The sequence below is a fragment of the Strix aluco genome, chromosome 10 (assembly GCF_031877795.1).
Source record: "Strix aluco isolate bStrAlu1 chromosome 10, bStrAlu1.hap1, whole genome shotgun sequence".
Taxonomy (NCBI): Eukaryota; Metazoa; Chordata; class Aves; order Strigiformes; family Strigidae; genus Strix; species Strix aluco.
Genome location: NC_133940.1, coordinates 20,935,948 through 20,951,142, shown reverse-complemented (window position 1 = coordinate 20,951,142; position 15,195 = coordinate 20,935,948). Strand labels below are relative to the sequence as shown.

The 15,195-nt window shown below is 49.5% G+C and overlaps 1 protein-coding gene across 3 annotated transcripts in view; it reads left to right on the top strand.

The window, feature by feature from the left end:
- The window catches only part of ARHGEF6 (Rac/Cdc42 guanine nucleotide exchange factor 6), a 41,369-nt gene that overhangs the window by 16,905 nt on the left and 9,269 nt on the right, over window positions 1-15,195 (top strand). For all 3 annotated transcript variants that reach the window (XM_074834735.1, XM_074834734.1, XM_074834736.1), the window contains 11 exons: window positions 1,102-1,172; window positions 2,578-2,672; window positions 4,208-4,303; window positions 5,180-5,302; window positions 6,605-6,743; window positions 8,658-8,717; window positions 10,928-11,074; window positions 11,954-12,040; window positions 13,034-13,112; window positions 13,870-14,003; window positions 14,288-14,413. In XM_074834735.1, coding sequence (XP_074690836.1) covers window positions 1,102-1,172; window positions 2,578-2,672; window positions 4,208-4,303; window positions 5,180-5,302; window positions 6,605-6,743; window positions 8,658-8,717; window positions 10,928-11,074; window positions 11,954-12,040; window positions 13,034-13,112; window positions 13,870-14,003; window positions 14,288-14,413 — 1,157 coding nt within the window. The remainder of the gene's footprint in view (window positions 1-1,101; window positions 1,173-2,577; window positions 2,673-4,207; window positions 4,304-5,179; window positions 5,303-6,604; window positions 6,744-8,657; window positions 8,718-10,927; window positions 11,075-11,953; window positions 12,041-13,033; window positions 13,113-13,869; window positions 14,004-14,287; window positions 14,414-15,195) is intronic.

Below are 15,195 nucleotides of genomic sequence, written 5' to 3'. Positions count from 1 at the left end.
TGCTTTCCTCGCCTCCAAAGTGTGAGACTTGTCACTCTAAATGGAGTTACTTGTTTTTCAGCAGTGTCTGTACCTCCACTGTGTCCTAAGCGTGCCCTTTGGGTAGAAATAACAAGATGTGTGGAGCAAAGCTCCTCCGAGTCTTTAAATGAGCTCCTGACTGGAAGTGACAGGAAGCTCTACAAGGGCAATAATTAGACAATACATCAAGCTGCGGTTTCCAGGGGCTAAATTTATCAATTTCAAGCTTCTCTCCTGCTATCGGTGTGAAAGTAATTGCCTTCTGTGAGTTACTGCAGGGAGAAAGGAGAGACTAGCTGCTCCACACACACACGCACAGAGGCATTTCAGTATGAGGTGTGTGGCGTGGCCAGGGCCGGCAGGTGCAGCCTTGTGCTGCCCACCTGTCCCAGTCCAGAGGGGTAACAGTGCCGGGAAAGCTGGCAAAGCTTTCCCAAAGAAGGGAATGGGCTTCTCTAGGGAAGGAAAATGGAGCAGGGACTTGTGCGTATGTATGTGTGTGTGTGCACGTGCGCACCACGCTGGAGGCATCCATGGGGATTTAGCAAATGCAGAAGAAGATGAGAATTGACTTCCAGGTTTGTGGGAGCTTGTTGTTCACATCTACATTTGCTCAGAGAAGGGTTTTGCAGCACAAAAGGCTGCGGTGATCAGGGTTCAGCATATTGATTGGTGTTGGCTTCAAGTGCCTTGTGAATCACCTGGAACAAAGCGCTGTATCCAGCATTTCTGATAGACACCCAGTTTCAAAACCCAAATTTTGTGGGCCGGGTGAAGCCACACTGTAGCTCCAAACAGTGCCAGACACTGGGCTGCTGCCAGGGATTTCAGAGCAAACCTGTAAGTTAGTTGGCAGAGGCTGCGCAGTGCTTCTGGTGTGACTCGCTCGGCTGCCTTCAGTGTCATGCACGCCTTCGGTTTGCTCCTAGTTTTTCTGAAGCAGTCAAACAAACCCTGCAATTGAAATTTGGTGTTCACAGGGGTGAAGTTATGTTTGCTGGATGTGATGTGGCAGTGGCTTTTGCTGCTGGAATAATGAGAGCTGTGCACTGTAATTTATTGATGTATTTTTTTGTACAGATAAACCACTCTCTCCCAAAGCATTAAAAGGACTTGAAAGCACTCAGCTGACAAAGAATTATTACCCTGTGGTAAGTTTTAAAGTGCTGATCATACATTTTAATAAGTAGCATATTATTAATCTTCTGAACTGGCTCCTTTCCTTAGAAATCATTGAAGCAATTTGTAACAATTGGGGATATGACTCTGTATTTAAATGCAGCTGTTGCCATTTCCTTGATTCAAAGCTGTCGAGACAATAAACCACAAATGGAAGCTGCTGCAAGATGTCAAAAGGAGAGACTCAAAGTAGGCGACTGAGATAATATAGCAGAGGTGGCAGCTTTGAAATCAGTGTTGGGTAATAAGGCACAATGTCTCTGGTCCAGTCCTTGCCATTGCCTGCGGGCTATTTCCTGTTGATAAAGATGGGGAGACAATGTCACAGCATGAAGGGAAGCCAAATTAGGGCTCTGATCCATGATCCCTTTCTTGGGTTTGGCTGGAGATGTCATGCCCCAAGCTGCCTGCCCTGTGCCTCTGCCAGCAGCTGCAGCCCCCGGAGAAGGGGCAGCCGCTGCAGCTCACAGCCTGGCTTGGCTTTGGAGCAGGTCAGCCTGCCAGGCTATGAACTGCGGCTGCAGAAGGGGTGGAGAAACATCACCTCCTCTACCATCTTGCTACCCGAGCGGTGAGGTCTGGCAGAGGGGGGCATGTACCTTCCCGCTGTGTCCAGGCGAATCCTGTGGCGTAAGAGAGTTAAAATGCCTGCATGTGAACGTCCCTGGCTCCCAGTGCCGGAGGTGAAACATGCTCGTCAGCATGTCTAAATATATTTCAAGCAAAGCAAAGCAGAAACAGTGTGTCCAGAGAGCTGGGAACCACCTCCACTGTCTCCAAAGCTCATCCACATGGAGAAACTTGAGTGCTAACTGGGAGCGTGCAGGCAGTGGGTTTGCCTACCCTGCTGCTGGCGACAAATTGGCTGCTGAGACAAGAACCAAACCCAACTCGGCACGTCCTTGAAGTGGCAAGTGAGCTGTGCCCTGGCTTGAGCTGCTGCAGGAACCATCCTTGGTCCGGCCAGTGTTGCATTTAAATTGTTGCCTGCCTTCATGCAAATGGTGCTCCCAGGATGCATGCACAAATCATTTGTTTGCATACCTTGGCAGCCAGTTATGCATGCAGGGTTAGGCATGAGCCTCTGGGGGGTCAAATACTAAACTTAGGTCTGAACTGACATTGTCTTCATGCTTTGCCAGAGAAGAAGGAGCAGCCCTTAACACCTGCTTTCCAGGCCTCCCCCAGTTTGCAAAGTAAAATCCCAAAATTGGACCCCCCAGGGTTTTGCTGAGCGTTTTGGGTTCTGCATTAGCAAATGTGATTTATGAACTTAAAATATACTTCCATGCATTTCAGCACTTGGAAGCTGATGTCATGTTCCTTTGACCAGCCGCTAGTACAAAGATCTACTCAGTGCTCTGTCTCTCACCCTAGGTGTTGCAAAATATTCTGGAAACAGAACGAGATTATGCGAAGGAACTGCAGTCACTTCTGGGAACTTACTTAAGACCCCTACAGTCTTATGATAAGTAAGATATAAGGGCATCTGAGGTGGAGAGAACCCTGTAAAATCGACCATAGTTCATTACTGTCCTGCTTTTGAATGTTTAGGGACTGTTACTGCTCTTCTTGTAAAGCCTCACAGCTTCACTGTGAACCAGAAAAAAAGCCCATGTTATACAGGTTTCTGCTCTACCCTGTTTCTTGGTGATCGTGCAGGCCTTGGGCTGTGTTAGAGATGGGCATTTCCATCTGGTAGAGGACTGGCTGTTACAAGCCATCGCAAGCTCGTGTGTGGCTGTCCCAGCATGCATGTTTCCCGGCGGTACGCCTTGCATGGCTTCTCCCCTTGTAATTTGCCTTCTTGTGACTTCTCAGCCCCAAGTGGCATCTCCTAGCGATCTCTTCATTCTGCGCGTGACAACACGTACTCTCTGCGGTTAGATTGCCTCTCGCTAAATCCAAACTGCTGCTGAGCAAGAAGCGACTCCCCTGTCTCCCCATCTGCGCAGCCATCAGCATTAAGTACGTCCCTGCTCAGGAAGAGCATGCTGCCATCCCTTACAGCCTGAGCAACACCGGGGCGACTGGGGCACTTTGTCAGGGCTTACCTGCGGAAATAAGCTGATGTGTTTTCCATCCGTGCTGGCCAGTGTGGTGCAGAGGCAGCACGTGCCATCCTGTCCTGACCCAGGTGCCTATCAGCATATTCCTATCAATAGTTTCACCCTGCATAAAAGACCTGGTGCAGTTAACTTCACCTCCTGCTTATTGCTTCAGCTTTACAGTCATCTCCTCCAAATGGTGCCATCTCAGTGACCCTGTCCATGCAGCTGCATTTGGGGCCGGGGTCCCTCTGGCTGAGCACGCTGAGGGAGGACTGGGCAGGCCCGGAGCATCACGCGTGGAGGGCAGATGTTTAGACATCATCCTGTCCAGAGAGATGGGAGAGTGGTGTCCTAAGGCCTTTGTATTTACGTCTCCCTTCCCCAAATCTTCATGTGGGATATATTCAGCTGTGAAAATTTGTCATGCTCTGAGCCTTGTAGGTGGCAAATGGCTTAAATGAGGGTTGTACAAGAGTGACTCTGAGGATGACAGAAGCAGACGTGTTAGCTTTGGCTGGGAAAAATTCTAACCTCGTTCAAGGAAGAAAGCAGCCTTTACCTGAGGGGCTGCTCTGTAGGACCCTTCTCCCGTAGGGAAACCCACAGCATGAATCCCTGAAGACAAAGCTGTCTCTGTGTCTGTGCACACACCTTCCTCCCCACCCCTGGCTGAAATCCCATCTGTCTGTGTCTATTAGACAGCTAAGCATCTGAGAAGATTAGTGTGATTAAGTGATTAAAATCCAATTAAGATAATCCTTGACAGCAGACATCTTCTCTGGGAGGCTGTGGTCTGTAGCTCACAGATCATGGATTTTGTGTTTTCCTATGTCTGATGGTGTATCTGGGGAAAGAGAAATTCTTGGGTCTTTTTGGAAGGACCACTTAAAAATACCATGGGGGTGCTCCTGAGAGCTACATCTCCTTGATGCTAATGGGTGATTTGACTCTCTCAGGCTCAGCGCCGTGGACATCGCATCATTGCTGGGAAATGTGGAAGAAATCTCTGCATTTCAGCAAACACTGAACCAAGCCTTGGAAGAAGTGGCAAAGTAAGTTCATGCCATAGCACTGAGGTTGTTAAGCTATTAAACTGCAGCTAAATATAATAGAAAGACAAGCTCATTAATGTTCTTCCTGGCTGCTGTCTTAGACTTGTTAAATATAGAGAAAATAGCAGGTTTGAAGAAAGCGGCAGGTAGTGCTTTGACAGGAGGGAAGGTAGAAGAAATTCTGACATTTCTACTGTTGAGGCATCTGCTGAATGAGAGTGTCACTAGACCTGACATGAAAGTGTACCTAGACCAAAGATGCAGACACATGCAGAGTGGGTGATCTGGCAGGCATGAAGATGAGGATTGCCATGGAGCAAAGAGCAAATTATTAGAGGTGATAATTTCCCGCAGGGAGGCTGGCAGACATGTTCAGCCTTAGCCCAGCCTTTCCTTTGGAAGGGCTGAAAAGAGATGGGGAAAAGACTGAATATTGGAAATATATTTAGGCTGTGACTTCTCTTTCTCTCTCCATCTCTCTCATATTCATGGGCAGCCCAGACAGTGGCACCACCCCTGCATTGCACCCAGTTCTTTCCAGCACTTCCTCAGCAGCTGCAGTGGGCTACAGCATCCCAGGTGCAGCTCTGCTGGTGGGACAGGACAGGCTGGGTCACACCTTGTCCCAGGCTGATAACGGGTTGTGATACTCACTGTCTGCACCCCAGAAACCCAGACCCATCTGAGGACCTCCTTCTTCCCCCTCCCTGAGTGGCAGATGTGGGTATTTTGCTTGGTGCTGTAGTTATGCAGTGACCTGGGAATGTCCCCGTGCAGTGGTCCTGGGCAGTGGTGTGTTCCTGGGCACCTGTTTGTGCTGTAGCTGCAGGGTGCAGATCAAGAGATGTAACACTGGCTGTGTGTTGGTGTCTGTAGGCTCCCGGAGAACCAGCAGCGTGTCGGAGGCTGTTTCATGAACCTGATGCCCCAGTTCCGCTCCCTGTACCTGACGTACTGTGCTAACCACCCATCCGCAGTCAACGTCCTCACGCAACACAGGTGAGTGATGGAGGAGGAGATTCAGACTGAAATCCCCCCTTTAAAAAGTTACTTTTATAATTAATACTTGGCCTGGCATGGCTTTTGATCTGTATTTTCACAACAGGGCGAGGGGGTAACATGGGATCCTGCTGCTGGGAAAACTGGGGCTTTGGGCTCTTCAGCATAGCCCCTCAGCTCCAGCGTGGAGACAACTCACGCTGCTTGTGTTCAGAGCTGATCTTACAGGTCCTGTCTGCACATACAGGACTCTTACCTTGGGTAAAACAGAGGCAACCTCAGCCCTTGCAGTAGCATCTCCTATGATTGTTACTTCCTAAAGGACCTAGATGCTGTTTCACACCCAGTGCTGAAGTGCTCACACACTTGCAGATGGGAGTATGTTCCCCTGTGGCACCGTGGTGTGGGGCACATCATTGCAAAAGGGAGAGTGGTCCGCAAGTCACCTGGAGTTACCCAGTTTATTAATTGAGCTGCTGTTCAACCAGATGGTTGATTTGCAGGGTCGTTGGTAGATTGCAGTAATAACATCTTTCTTCAGCACGTCCCACTTGAGCAGACGCTTGAATTTCTGTAATGTCATGCTAAAAAGCATGCCAAGCCAAAAGGCTACATCTGTCATCCCTAATGCAGTTTACCTGTCCTCCCTGTAGTGATGGGAAAGCCAGGACCCTGGCCGTACTGGCTGTCTCCCCATTCTGTAATGGGAACTCACAATATATTTACTTATGTACTGAAATCCAGCTTTAATTCAGCCTAACGAAACGGCTGTAAAAGCCTCATGCATGTGATTCCTCAGTCTGACCCCCTTTTCTTAAATCAGTCAAAGAATCAGCTTTGGCAGATGTGCTGACACACACAAGCCGTATTTTCTGGAGCGATGTACGTGCTAACACCTGCATCCCGGCTCCCAGCAGGGTCCCGGTGCGTTGCTGCAGCATCCACCAGCACACACCAGCCTCTGCAGCCCACGCTGTCCACCAGACGCCTGGCCCTGTGCCACCTCTCTGTGCTGGGGCACCAGCTGCCGTACCCAGAGGCTGTGCACACCAACACCCGCCACCACGCAGCACCGTCCCCTGCATCCCTGGGGAACAGGGTCTTGCTTGGCTGGAAGCTGACAGTTCCCTGCCTGCCCTGCTGGGTTTGCAGTGGGAGATGCTTGGTGGGAAGGCTGGGCTGCCTTTAAAAAGGTGCAGCTCAGAGCAGAGCCCCGGCCATCAGGAGAGCGTGGGAGGCAGCAAAACAGAGCCCTCAGCGGTGGTGAGCCCTCCTTGTTGTTGTTGTCGTCTCTATTTATAGTGATGAGCTGGAGAAGTTCATGGAGAGCCAGGGTGCGGCCAATCCAGGCATTCTCATCTTAACCACGAGCCTCAGCAAACCCTTCCTGAGGCTGGATAAATATGTGACGCTGCTGCAGGAGCTGGAGCGGCACATGGAGGTAGGTGGGCTGTGGTAACTGCTGGGCAGGCTGTGCCCCCCTGACGCTGCAAGAGCTGCCCCCCCCAGCTGCAAGAGGCACCTCTGCCCGTTGGTACTTGAGCACCATGTTGCTGAAATTACTTACCACCCCTCCGTGGAGGTGTCCGTGGGACGTTGTCTACCTTTCAGATTAGAAGTGGGAAAGCAGTGGAGGAGTCTCGGGGATGTTGTGGGAAGGCATCGCCTGCTCTTCACCCCAGCCCTTCCTCAAAGATGGGCCATTTCCAGCACAAGTAATAGCAGAGTTCAGGGTCAGACTACAGCTGGTGTTTATTTGCACAGTGGGTAATAAATCAGTGTTTTTATTATCATTGTATGAGATTCCTATGCCTGTCCACTTGCTCCCGCAGCTCGCAGGCACATTCCCACCCCTCACCCAAGGCTTGTGCTCCTGGGTGGAGGCAGAGCTGCACAGGCAGACACAGATCTGGCAGCTGGCACAGACATGGGGGGCCGAGGAGTGAGTGCCTGGGAGCAGGGAGAGCAGCGAAGGGGGACAGAGACTTCCTCAAGTAGTGGCAGATCTGCTTTAGGACGTTTCTCCCCCCGGAGACTGTAGAGATCTTGCTGCTGGAGTTCTGCTACTCGCCTGCTGATGCACTCCAGCTGTGGGGATGCAAACCCCAGGGGTGGTGCAAGGAGGGGAACAAAACAGAAGTAACAGTCTGTTTTTAACTGGGTTTGCTTTTTACTTCTTCCAGTATTAATTACCAGTTAATTACTCAGCACACTTAGCTATGATCATTCAAATCCACATCCCAGCCAGAGGGGTAAAACCTCTGTGCTTGAGCCAGGGTCTTTTCTGCATGAGAGAGGGCATAAGAGCCTGCACTGTAGGCCCACTACAGACCTGACCTGTCCTGCTCTCACGTGGCTTAGCTGAGCTGCAGGGACTGAGCTGAGCTTGGCTGCAGCCCCCCTGCCCATACAGAGACAGCCCACTCATTGCAGGATGCTGTATGGATTCTGTATGGGGGTCGGCAGTGGATCTGGGGACACACACATCACCTATTTCTCTTAGTTTCTAATCTGAGTGTGGGGGTTTTGTTACATGAATCAGTAGGGTTGAGGTTTAAGCTGCGATACCGTGGGAGGAGTATAGATGTATGCAATATAGATACATGCAGTGTGGAGATATACCATAGCATTCTCTGCACTGCTGTGCAGCTGGAGACAGGACAGGTATGTTCAGGGCAGCCCTCATCGTGGATTCAGAGGTGAGCACTCCCAGGCAGCCTCTGACAGCCTCAAGGACAGCTCCATCACAATCTAGACACCTTAGTATTTGCTTGGCATAAGGACTGGATGGAGAAGAGCTTATGATGTAGGGCCCTAGATCTAGGAGGAGTTGCTGGGAGAGTACTAGCGTGCAGCTGCAGTCAGAGATAAGGGGTGAGCTCTTTGCTCAGAGTGCCCTCCCTTAAACACGGAGCTGAAGCTCCCATTGATGCTCATGGAAATGGCACCCTTGACGGGGCGATGGCTGGAATACTTTGTATGCCAGTGGAAGTTTCCTTCCTGAAGGTGAAGCCAGAAATCTACCCTGCACCTCAGCCTGTTTTGATTGATTTTCTTTGCAAGCTGAGTCTGTTCTAAGTAAAATCATACCTGCTTTTGCTCAGGCCATTTTACACTCATTAAATTAGTATCAGTGAATTGCATAGCTGCTTTAAACCATGTCACGGTCAACTGGGTGGTGAGGAAGGTACCTGGGGGACTTTGGCCCCCTTCTGCAGCCCACGCTGTCTGCACCCTTGGTCCCGCATCCCTCAGCACCCTGCGAGCTCTGCAGCCCTGGGTGCTGGGGCAGTGGGTGCTGCGCAGGGCGGCTGCTGCAGGGGATGTCTGAGGGATTTTTCTCTCCCTTCACTAGGAGGCGCATGCAGATCATGAAGAGGTTTTGAAAGCCGTCACATCCTTCAAGTCCCTTGTGGTAGGTGGCAATTCTTAAAATAGAGCACTCCATTTCAGGGCTGCATTTCACGAAGAATGAGTCAAGCCTGACATTTGTCTCCTCATTAGAAAAAAAGGTCTTTTGGAATGGAAAAGATGGGTTATAAAGAATCTTAATTTCACGTTTCAAGCCTAGAGCTGCCCCTCTGGCTGCGTGTTTCAGCAATTTCATTCTGGCTCTGTGGTCCCTGCAGCGGAGTCGGAGGATCTCTGACTTTCTCCTCCGCTGCAGAGAGCCACGTGTGGGTAGCAGTGACGGCGGGGTCCCTTTCATCTCCTTTTGCCTCCATACCCTAATCATTTGCCACCTGAAACTAGACCGCCCCTTGCTATTGAGATGAGCTGTGAAAGGTTAACAGGGGTGTCTGACTCAACTGCTGGTGCCAGCAGGATGGTCCCCTCTGAGCCCATTGTGTGACTCTTGGTTTTGTTGAGGTTTGCTCCACGGGCATCGAGAGGCTTTGACCATATTGCAGGTAATTTGTGGCTTCGGGTGCCGTGGCCATCAGTGGGAAACAGAGCAATCACCAGCGAAGGGATGAGTCAGAGATAACAAACCTATTTCTGTGAGCTGTGTTACTTACACCCCTCAAAGTCCTACTGCACTGAGATGAAAAAGAGGGGGAAAAGCCATCCACGTGCACAAAGGTTTTACCCAGCAAAGCTTTTTTCGGTTATTAAAAAAGCTATAGTCTCTCTCGCTTTGTAGCCACTGAGTACCTTTCACTATAACCACTCCAGATGTGGTCCAACTTCCTTCCTTAGCACAGCAGATGCAAGTTTTCAGTGCTTAGCAGTGCAGATAAAAGATGGGGAGGAGAAAGTTCATAGAAAACAGGAAAGGGCGATCATGCTACATTTACTTAGAAACTCAGCTCCCTTTCCATTTATTCTAGTAGATAATAGGGGAATCATTCAGTTAAATTACAAGGTGTCATTAATCTGTAGGAATGCTCGTAAGTGATGGACAGTTTTACTTGAAATGCGTACTTGGGTGCTGGGTAATTTAATGTAATTATGGTACAACTAAAGACGTTCAGTGTGGATTTGAGATTAGACGGGCAGAAATGCCCCTTGAGACGGACATGTGGTCCTGTGCTAGGACCAGGGAGGCTCCTGAGCAAAGGCAGGGAGGGACCACAGAGCCGCCGTGATTTATAGTGGTGCCTCTGCACAGACTGCAATGGATTGCTGTGGATTTTATATGAATTTGCATCCTGGGAACGTTGGATTCGGACACTCCGGGAGCCATCAAAGCACCCAACAGTTGCAAAACCAGAGGAAGTCCTCGCAGTTTGGTTCAAATTTTTGTGTTTTCAGACTAGACCCAATGCAACCTCTCTCTTTGAAGATCTGGATAGTCAAAGAGTTTGTATGAAACTGAACTGGAAAGAAGGAAAATCTCTGTCAGAAACAGGGGTTTGGAAAAAACCAAGCAGCTAGTGAAAACTGATCCCGGGTTTGGCTTTGGAGAAATTTTTCCCATTGGCAGAGGTGTCAGTTAAAGCAAGCTTTGCTTGGATTTGCAGGGCTGTCTTTGTTCAGTCAGCGTTGTCCTCTGCTTGCTGAAAGCTGCTGAAGGACTGGCCGCTCCGTGGAGCTCTACCAGTCCCAGCTGCTGAGCATCGGTGCAGTCTTTTCAATTACGGCACCTTCAAAAGCTTCTTTTTGTGCTGCTATATTGTACCACTGAAATATTGTGCCAAGTCTTGCTTTTGGGTTTGCAAATTTTGGGTAGAAAAGATCCACTCATCTGATTCATGGGGGCTTTGCATTTCTGCAAGTATAATTCTCTTTGCTGTTTGAGCAAAATGGGCAAAATCTCTCTAAGCAGCAGCAAAATTAGAGGCATTTAACTCTGCGGCTGTCTTGGTTTGGAAAATGTGACCCTGTACTCTCAGACGTAGGACTGATTTGGAAAGAAAAGAACTGCTTGGTGCAGTTCACAATTTCTTTGACATTTTAAATGTCTTCATTACTTCATAAATCGCTAGGGTGTGATTTTTTTTTTTTTTTTTTTTTTAACAAACTTTGTGTAATAGCGCCATAGCAGGCTTTCCTGATCCCTTGATGTGACCAGCCCTGAGGCCACGTGGCTGTGGGCGCATTGCTGGTGAAACCATCTTTGTTGGGATGGTTCGGGTTTGCGCCTGCCCTTTGGCTAACGAAGCACCCTGCTCTGATTCCCAGTCGCAATGCCAGGAGCTGAGGAAGAGGAAACAACTCGAACTGCAGATCCTTTCTGAATCCATCCAGCGCTGGGAAGGAGAGGACATAAAAACCATGGGAAACATCATCTACATGTCCCAGGTTATGGTACAGTGTGGGGGAAGTGAGGTGAGTGTGGTGGTCCTTCTCCTGCCTAAAGACATTGTGTCCAAATATCCCCTTGCTCCAGGATCAGTGATGAAAGGTGGCAGCTATTGTCTTTCCAGGCCAGCAAAGTGCTGACAAATAATGCTGATAAATAATTTTACCTGGAGAAAAGCTGTGCAATGTCACTGTGCCTGTCTGTGGAGTCAGGCACCCTGGGGGCTCAGCTTCAGGCCTTTGGTGACACACTTTGCAAGCAAAAGAAGCACCTCGGTGCTGCATAGCACATTAATTTCCCTCTTTCCCCCCTGTGACTTACCCTGAGAAATGAGAGTGACTTGAAAGTGTGCATTAACATAACCATTTTGCCACGTCCTGTGCACAGCGTGGCAGCTGCTGTGACGTCCCACTCCAGAGCTGACTGTGCTTTGGAAATAACTGGAGGGATTCCTGTGCTGCTGGTCGTAAAGCATCACACCAGTGCTTGCCACAGGCCTTCACCAGTGGTGTTAAAGCCCTGCATACTGCATGTTTGGTGTGGGAAAGTGCCTGTTATCACTGAATTGCTCGCTGTAGCAACTTTTCCCTGAGAAGGGAAGACGTGTAAAACAAAGCCCTGTAGAGCCTAGTCCCTGAGTCTTGTTTGGGATGTGACATGCTGAGGGACGTATGGTCTTCTGAGGCACTCTGAAATGATTCTAAGAGGATTAGCAGGATGCAGACAAAAATGTGTGCAGGAAAAACTAGTATAAAAATGAGATGCTGTAAAGAAAAAAAACTGGAATAATTGGTTTGGGGGTGATGTCTCACAGACTGATTCCAGCTGCAACAGGTTCCGTTTGCTGGAGGAAAGTACTTGTGATGCATTGTAAACTGGACTAACCTAAATTCTTATCCCCACAGGAGAAAGAAGAGCGATATTTCTTGCTGTTTTCAAACGTTTTGCTGATGCTGTCTGCAAGCCCACGGATGAGTGGGTTCATCTATCAGGTAGGCATGCTTAATTTGAAGTTGCAAGGCGTTAGGTGTGAAAAAGGAAATCAGATAGCTCTTATCAAATTCAAATCCTCTGCTTCCTTAAGCCTGTCTGTTGTGATGCAAATGCCCCAGGCTGGGAACCAGGGCTTGGTTTTACCATGGGTGCCAGGACAGTTACTGCCTTTGTCCTGTCAACTGGTTAAACAGCATTTGGTAAGTGTGAATGCTGTGAAATTAGAAAAAAACCCCTCACCTTGCAGCCTGTTGTCCTACATGCTGTTCTCAAGAGTGTTGTGTGTGTGTGTGTAAGGTGTCCTGGCACAGCTTGTAGGGTTTTGCCCCACACGGCCAGCCAGCCAGCTCTGTGTTGTGCTGTTTGAAAAATATTTCACTTTTATAAAGCCCACTGTGAAGAACCCAAAATTTCCACTGCATGAGGCACCCCAAAACTCTGCATTTCTTATGTTTTACTATTTGAATGGCTGCAATCAGGCTGTTGGGAGCTTGGCTTTTCTCCAGTTGCCTGAAACCATCAGTACCCTCCAGAAAAACGATGCTCTTGTGTTGATGTGTCATTTGTCATATGCAAGGGAGATGGGAAAAATTTGGGAAGGATTTAACTGGGTTTTTTTATTTTATCCACCAGTGGAAGTAAGGTGAGCAGGCAGATCAGCATGTAAAACAGAGGGACAGGGAAGGTTTTCAGAAAAAACAGGGGAAGTTGATCCTTCTGACTATTGTAAAAAGGGTTTGCACCTATTGAAGGGAAAGGGTGGCGGATGAGCCGGGGATGACTCAGTTGTCAGGGGAGCATCTTCTCAGGGGTTTGACCTAGTTGTGCAGGGAAATCTAGATCCATCCATTAAAGCAGACTCTTCCTGCAGTCTGAAGTCTTCACAAATTAGTTTTTAATGGCGATTCCCAAAGAGAAAGGAATCAGCAGAAACAAGCAGAACAATGCCCGCTGGGAAGCCGATGCAGACACTGACTCCTCAGTTCTCCTAGGGAAAGCTGCCTTTGGCGGGAATGACGCTGACAAAGCTGGAAGACGCCGAAGGGAACGAGCACACGTTTGAAATTGCAGGTCAGTGGGGCCCCTGCCTGGGGCCATGCTCCCAGTCCAAACAGCATCTGCCATTGGAGGTACTGGTGCTCCTCCTCCCACTAACCACTGCACCATACTCTTCTTTTTGCTCTTTTACCGTGTGTTGCCTGAGTTCCTGAGCATCTCTCTCCTGGTTGAGGCAACCTTCTCCCAGTGCTCTTGAGCTCTGTCTCTGGCACTGCGCTGCTTTCAGAGACCATAGTGTTTCATATGGGACAAATCTCCTGCCCCAGTAGCACTTTTTTGTGCTGTGCATGCCGCATCTGTGTCCAGCATCCATTCTGTGCAGCTGTGAGTGCCTCATTTACTGTCAGATTAACGGGTCTGATCATCAGGTAGCTTTCCTAATGTCCCTCCCAATTTTCCCCTTCAGTTTATCTCATTACCTGTAGCTATACACAGTCATTTCATGCTCAGTGCCTTGGCTGCACTGCAGCTATTTGTGCTGGTAGTATTTGGTGTCAGGAAATATTGCGTTTGCTTACTTTTAACGTTAAATAATTCCTCACACATTCGTCTTGCCAGTTCCCTTAGCTTTTCTCTGCAGCTCCCACACTGGCTGGCACTGCATGCCTGAAGCAGGATGGGCAGTCACATCTTTGCCCTGGCCTTTTTGCAGCCACTGGACTTTGCAAACTGAGGAGCTGCTTGCTGCTGTGCCAAGTTGAGCTCACCCTGTGTTTCCTCCTGGGTCTCTACTGCCTGCTAAAGATGGTTATTTAACCCTCTGCTGCAGGGAACATGACAGAGCGGATCACTGTGTCCTGTAGCACCAGCCAGGATTTGCACGAATGGCTTGACCACTTGCAAAGGCTCACCAAAGGGACGTGCAACACCGTATCCAAAACACAGTCCTGGAGCGCTCATTCGGTAAGCCTCTTGCCTCCCCAGCCTCTCTGCTGCCCAGGGTCCCTTGGCGCTAGCTGATCTCTCTGTTTTGGCAATGCATCTTGATATCGAAGTAATGGGTACAGCTGTAAGACACATCCCGCAGTTTTGTTTGTAATCATGCCATGCTTGTACCATTTTACGTGTATCCTGCCCTATTTTTGTTGCAACAAAGGAGTTCACGGTGAACTCTTGTCCATTGACCTCTGCTTCTCTACATTGTTGGTGGCTAACAGTCTTCATTTTCTTCTCATCTATTTTCGCAGACATTTAGTTCAGCCGGACAGATCCGTGGACCTCTAGAACCCCCCAAAATCCTCAAGCCCTGGAGCTTGAGCTGCCTCCGTCCTGCTCCTCCACTCAGACCATCGGCAGCACTGAGTTACAAAGAGGTAATCATCCCGTGTGCCTGCAGAAGAGCCTGATTTCATGGCAATCCCTAGTGCTTGTGTCCAGGTTTCTTATCCTGTAGCAAGGGCACAGAAGCTGAGGTTAACGGGGACATTGAGAGAAATGACTCTGCCAAGTTTTGCCCCAGTCCTCTGATGGATGCTTGTCGCTGTGGCTAACTTTGTGCTACGAGTGAAACGAGAGCACGTGTGTTTGCAGGCTCGATGTTTGCTCTCGGCTGCTGTAGCCAGTACCCTCGGCTGCTGGATGTCACTGGTCCCGCAATGGGGTGTCCCACAGCCTTGCGTGTCCCATCAAGTGCTCTCCTTCGGCAGTGCAGTGCTGTGGTGGAGTTGCTGCCTCTTCTCCTCCTCCTCCTGCCTTGCTCTGAGCCATGGGTGGGAGCCGGGCTCCCTGCTGGGACAAGTTCCAGCTCCAGCCGTAGCAGCAGCTCAACATTGCCCAGGATCAAGCAGCAATGCTGCACCAAGAGGAAGAGCAAAAAGGCCTGTTGATATTTCTTGTCTCTTCCACCCTTGCTTTGGTGTCTGGAGCAGGGCTCCCTGCAGCAGCCGTGGGGCTGGACCCTCCTTTGCTGCCCACCCAAGTGTTTTACACACCCATACCCTGCTGGGAGGCAGCAGCCTGAGGGATCACTTCCCCTGCAGAAACCCCTGGGAGGTAGGAGGCAGCGTGGGGAAACCCAAAATACAACCCAGCTCCGATTCTCACCCCCTGCTGCAGTTGCAGTGCTCTCCTTCCCTACCTCACATTAAACTTTTGG